This window comes from Arachis stenosperma, chromosome 4 (genome assembly GCF_014773155.1).
Source record: "Arachis stenosperma cultivar V10309 chromosome 4, arast.V10309.gnm1.PFL2, whole genome shotgun sequence".
Classification (NCBI taxonomy): domain Eukaryota; kingdom Viridiplantae; phylum Streptophyta; class Magnoliopsida; order Fabales; family Fabaceae; genus Arachis; species Arachis stenosperma.
This window is the reverse complement of record NC_080380.1, coordinates 119,234,144-119,240,615: the sequence shown is the minus strand read 5'-3', so window position 1 is coordinate 119,240,615 and position 6,472 is coordinate 119,234,144. Positions and strand designations below refer to the sequence as shown.

Genomic DNA, 6,472 nt, shown 5'->3' with positions numbered 1-6,472 from the left:
CAATTCTATACTAAAATTGATTTTGATAAAATAAATATTGTTTGGATAATATTAGTTAAAATCACTTTTAGATAGATAATTACTAAAAAAGACATGACATTAAATTATAATATTATTTTTTATGCATGTTTAATTTTGTTGATACTTTTTTATATATTTTTTATATAGTATATTTTTAGTACTCTTAGTACTCTTTTTTAGTATGTTATAATTTTTTACTATTATTATTATTATTATTATTATTGTTTTGTTTAATTTATTTTATCTAATGGGATCAATAAATCATATTATAAAAAGATAATAATAAATACAATACACAAAAATTATAATTATAAAAGTATATAAGATCAAACAAAAGTTAATAAAAAAATAAAAATAATAAATAATAAAAAAAGAGCTCATATAAAGAGAAATAATAAAAATTTTATAAATAATACAATAACATGTATAAAGAATAAAGTTGGTAAAAAGAAAATAAATGTTGAGTGTCAATGATTAAAAGGCCGTTAGTAGAACGCAGCAGTTAAAAATGATTGCTTCTTGTAAACGTGATTTTGAGTACAAAATCACTTCTGCATTGATAAAAAGAAAAATTAGCCAAACAAAAAATTAAAACTTTCAAGAAGAAAGAACATATTTTTTTCCTTCCAACATGCTTTACTCAATTTTTTTTATTTTAATCTTTTTATATTCAAAAATTAAATTTTAGTCTTTCCGCAAATTTTATACTAGCTCCATCTTTGAATTTTAAAAATATCATTAATGCAATTAAAATTTCAGAAACAATTTTAGTATACAGCACCAATTTCAAAGACTTGTATAGAGTTTAACTTGTCCAAATACACATATAATGTAAATAAATATACCTAGGTTTTTTGGTCAGTATAAGTGTAACTATACCTAGTTTTTAACACCTATCAATCCAAACAAACAAAAATGGTCAAATTTTTAAAAGTTAAACTTAAAATATTTTAATTAAATTATAGATAACTTATTATTCTAACTAATTTTTTTAGGCATATTTAATAATAAAAAATTGAATCAATTGGTATATTAGCGTTTAATAATATACTAGTATTTATAATTTAAAACTAGCATTATATATAAATACTAGTAAAATTAAATATGTATATAAAATGTATGTTTATATAAAATAATAAAAACTTAATTTACAATTTTTTTCTTTTTGAAATAATTAAATTTATTATATATATTTTAATTTAATTTTGATATAATGTTAGATAAAAGATTTTATGTATCTGTTTAATTATGTATTGTAATTAAAATATTTTTTATTATTATTTTTAAAAATAAAAATATATTCTAAATTAGTAAATTAATCAATTCATTTTAAAATTTTATATGCAACATAGGTACATATAATAGAACAAAAAATAAAAAATAAATAATAAAGATGAATAAATTAAAAGTAAAAATAAAATATATAAAGTCATAAAGAGAATAGAACATTAGCTTAATACTTAAACTATAATTGTTTGAATTAAAATTTGCAATTGAAAATATCAAAATGAAAAAAATAAAATTAGAAGATACAAAGTCATAGAGAGCTATATAAAAAAAAATGGAGAATTTAAAATTTATCTTTTGATGAAGAGAAGATGACCACTAAATAAGAAATAAAAAAAAGTTGAAAATATAAAAATAAGAAGAGAGTTTAAGGGAATAAAGAAGTAACGACAAAAAAAAATTAAATTTGATTAAGTTAAATAATAGTCAAAATGATAGAAAACTAAAAAAAGTAAATTAGAGACTTTGATCAATTAAATTTAATTTATTTATAGTAGAATCATTCAAAATTTAAAATAAAAATATATTATATATAATTATTTTTTTAAAAGAAATAAAAAACACAATAAAGACAAATACCCTCTTATTGTTGTTAACTTGTTATTGGGTCCGTCCTTGGGTCAAAATGTCAAATACAAAGTCATTTTTTTTAAGGAGGACAAATAAGAGTAATTTTATTAAATTATTTATTCTACTATCATAGCCATGGCCCATGGAACAAAGACTAATGAACACGTAGCATCAATAGAAAACTTGACATCTACGTAGCTACTACATCAAAAATAAGATATTAATGTAAGCTTATATATGTATTGGGAGGGACCAACAAAAGGCACTTAACGACGTCGACCTTTAGTAATTAAGATGCTAATAAGAATAAATAAATAATGCAACAAAATATGTGTACCAAAAAAAACACCGTTGAAGAAACCAGCAATAAGAATCTTGATCTCTTTTGATAATCATGAAGGATAAGGTAGAGTTATTATTACTATGTGCAGAGGTTCTTGTAGCACTGCTGGTCCTCCCTTCATGTGTTTATACCTTAAGCAAAGATGAATTTCCAACTGAATTTGTTTTTGGTGCATCAACTTCAGCTTATCAGGTTCTTTTCTTCTCCCTTGTGATTCCAGAAAGCTGTTGATGTTTCTAAATTTTTCACCTGCATGCATGTATTTATAATTGTGTGTGAAAATTAAAGGTTGAAGGTGCAGCAAATGAAGATGGAAGAAAGCCTAGCATATGGGATACTTTTGCCCATTCTGATAATGGTACTGTCTTTAGAAACATATATAATAGTCATAATCATAACATGGGTCATTTGACTCATTTCTTCGATAATATTTTGTTAGTTATTTATTGTGTACTATAATATATTTTCAGGGAATTTGTATGATGGTGATGGAGACATTACTTGTGATCAATATCATAAGTACAAGGTATATATCTATATATGGAGTAACAGAACTATGGCACAGATGAAGAATATATGAGTTTTGATTTGAATTCATGAATTGAATTTTCAGGAAGATGTTCAACTTATGGCTAACATGGGCTTAGATGCCTATAGACTTTCCATATCTTGGTCAAGACTTATTCCGGGTAAGTTAACTATACGAGAAAATACTCAGTTTGGTCCCTAAAGTTATACTCAAGTCTCAATTTAGTTCTTGAAGTTTCAATTGTCTCAATTTAATCCTTAGACTTTTCAAATTTTAATTACGTTAGTCCCTACGGTGGTTTTCGTTACAGAGTCAATTGAAAAGTTTAGGGACTAAATTGAGGCAATTGAAATTTCAAAGACTAAACTGAGATTTGAGTGTAACTTCAGGGACCAAACTGAATATTTTCTCTTCACTATACTTATGTCTATCAGAGATTCTTCAATCAATGTCTAAAACTAAAATAATGTCAAAAGTTTTCTGTGATTGACATGGATTTTGTTTGATTAGGGAGGATATATCTCCACTCTGCTCCGTCCACTAATTTGAATACATTAATGAACTCGGAATTAATGCTATATTTGATTTTGACCATCATGTTTATGTGTTACCAGATGGAAGAGGAGAAATCAATCCCAAGGGATTGCAGTATTACAACAACCTTATCAATGAACTCATAAGCCATGGTTATTCTCAAGGCTTGATTTCACAATATTTATAGTTTGATTAATTCCTAAGAGATTTTCTTCAAACTTTCGAGTTATATGCTGAATGCTGATATATACATTTTTGATGATGTTTGCTTCAACTTGTAGGAATTCAACCGCATGTGACATTACACCACTGGGACCTTCCACAAAAACTGGAGGACGAATACGGCGGATGGGTCAGCCGGAGAATTGTGTATGCTTCACAAACTTGATGTGATCATTTCTCTATAACAATGTCGCCATCTAGTTAATGGTATTGTTGGATCAGTTAATGTATCTAAGGATGTGTGCATGTAGGAAAGACTTCACAGAATATGCAGATGTATGCTTCAGAGAATTCGGTGACAGAGTAAAGTATTGGACCACAGTGAATGAAGCTAATGTGTTTGCGATTTTCGGTTATGATTTAGGAATGTTGCCGCCACAACATTGTTCTCCTTCCCTTTACTTTAACTGCTCTAAAGGAAATTCCTCAACTGAGCCATATTTGGTAACTCATAATATATTGTTAGCACATGGATCAGCTTCTAGATTGTATAGGAACAAGTATAAGGTACTAAAAATGCTTATCATGTGCCACATTCACCCTTCTGCTTTGTTCTTTCATTAGCCTTAGAGATTCTCTCCGGGGTAAACTATTGCCAATTATAACCAGGAAAGATACAAACTAACTCGATAACCTTTAAAGATTAGATTAGTTCGACAAAATTTTAAAAAATGGATAGTTCTTTGGCTAGTTTTGTCTAATTAAACCAATCTTTTATGAGTATCAAGTTAATTTACATCTTTCATAGTTAAAATTGTCCGCGTTCAAATCTTTCATAGTAATAAATAATAGTTTACTCTACTATTTGAAATTTGGAAGTAAATACTACAAAATGCTAATCTTCATTTGATTTGTGTTAAATGCAGGGGATGCAGAATGGGTTTGTTGGGTTTAATATCCTTACTGTTGGTCTTGCTCCACAAACAAATAGTAGTGAAGATATCACTGCTACACAAAGAGTTCAAGATTTCTATCATGGGTGGTAAGTTACAAACTTACAATCCTAGACCAGCTAGTTAATTATATATATCACAAAGTTCATAGTTTTTAATATTACATTAATTGTTACATTAGGTGCTTTGCTACTACATTAGATTTTGTGTATGATCTGTTATTACAGGTATCTACATCCTTTTATATTTGGGGACTATCCTGAAACAATGAAAAAGATCGTGCGCTCGAGGCTTCCTTCCTTCACGAAAAAGGAATCGAATCTGGTTAAGGACTCAATGGACTTTCTAGGAATAAACTTTTATTACTCATTTCTTGTCAAGAATAATGTGCAAATGGATCATAGAGATTACATGGCAGACATGGCAGCCGATCTTATATGTATGTTAATGTTACAAACTGTCTCATGTATATATATATTAGGCAACAATTTATAACTTTAGTTTCTGAAACTGATTTATGGATTAGTTTTTCTACATTATTAATCATGAAATTAAAATCAGCATACAGTCTTTAGTTCTATACTTAGGTGTAAGTCAGCACGTTCCTGAAGATTTGTATAATTTGTTAGTTTCTTTAGCTAACAAATGTTCTTTGGTTGTGGCAGTTCCTGATGGAACACCTTTTGAGGAGGTAAGAATTTAGTAGGAACCAGGAACATGGAACTACTCTTTCTTTTCTTTTCTTTTCTTTTTTTTTTATTTTATAAATTAGGATCTTATTTGTTTGCACTAACAGCTAATTGAAATTAGGTTCCAATCACACCCTGGAGTTTGCAAGGGGTGCTGGACTCATTCAAGAACACTTATGGCAATTTTCCGCTTTACATACACGAAAACGGTACAATTCTCTCTTTCTTAAAGTGAGAACAATTGAGCATATACATTCTTTTTATGATTAAGTTAAGGGTGCGTTACCTTTACATTATCATTTTCTGTTTTTATTTTCACCATCTTCAGTTTTCTTTTTATAAAAATTTAAAAACAGAAAATACTGAAAATAAAAACAGGAAATAAAAATACAAACCAAACGCACCCTAAAGATCAAATTTCTTTACAAATTTTAAAGCCTAAAGACAACCTTTGCAGGACAACAAACGCCGCGCAACTCGTCACTGGATGACTGGCCAAGGGTGAAGTACTTGCAAGAATACATTGGTTGCATGCTTGATTCAGTGAGGTACTTCTCTGCTTGAATTTAAACTACTTTATCAATTGATTAATGAAAGCTAATTGACAATTTTCCTTGACAAACATATTTGAAGGAGTGGCTTAAATGTAAAAGGGTATTTTGTATGGTCCTTCTTGGATGCATTTGAGTTACTGAGTGGATATGAGTTCAGCTATGGCCTATATTTCGTTGACTTGAAGGATCCAAGCTTGAGTAGGCAACCCAAACTCTCTGCTAAATGGTACTCAGATTTCCTCAAAACAAGGCCAATGGACCCAAATGTCACCATGCAAATTCAGAAGAACAATTCTCCTATGCTTGATTCCCTTTAATTAGGGCAAGTTAGAATTGGCATGGTTTTATATGCCTTATGGTGTCAAATTATGAAACAAACTAGACTTAATCTGCATAATATGCTTCATGCTGAAAAATTATTGCATGCTGATGGAGTATTTAGGTGCAATGTGCTCTATCCGCCGATTCTAGTTTTTTGTTTTTTATTATTCAAAATAATCACCTTATTAACTGATAGATCACAATCTCCTTAAATGCGTTATAAGCATGCAATAATTTTTTTTCTATATGTACAAATCCTATGAAGTTATAACTTATAACGATGTAATCATTTTAAGTTTTTAACTATTTTAGGCTATGTGATCTTTATGGTTGACCCATCTAATAAAAAAAGAAAATTTGACTTCTTGGCATAATTTATTTGAGTAATACTAAGTAGACAATAACAAAAAATTGTTATCATAAGAACAACAATGAATGACCATGGATGGCTCACTTTTTTCATACTGAAGTTCATTGTTACCAAAGTCTTTGTATTTAATAATAATGGA

General features: G+C 28.3%; 1 protein-coding gene across 2 annotated transcripts; it reads left to right on the top strand.

The window, feature by feature from the left end:
- Positions 1-2,147: 2,147 nt before the first annotated feature.
- Positions 2,148-6,266, top strand: LOC130974170 (beta-glucosidase 11-like). 2 transcript variants are annotated; one of them, XM_057898932.1, is made up of 13 exons: positions 2,148-2,413; positions 2,510-2,579; positions 2,692-2,747; positions 2,835-2,910; positions 3,365-3,436; positions 3,566-3,653; positions 3,758-4,013; positions 4,373-4,488; positions 4,627-4,838; positions 5,065-5,090; positions 5,210-5,297; positions 5,546-5,636; positions 5,722-6,266. In XM_057898932.1, the coding sequence occupies exons 1-13, from the start codon at positions 2,273-2,275 to the stop codon at positions 5,957-5,959; spliced, it is 1,530 nt and encodes a 509-aa protein (XP_057754915.1). In that variant the 5' UTR covers positions 2,148-2,272; the 3' UTR covers positions 5,960-6,266. The 2 variants fall into 2 exon arrangements, with proteins under 2 accessions (XP_057754915.1, XP_057754916.1); XM_057898933.1 differs by having other exon boundaries at positions 2,149-2,413; positions 3,758-3,809.
- Positions 6,267-6,472: the final 206 nt, after the last annotated feature.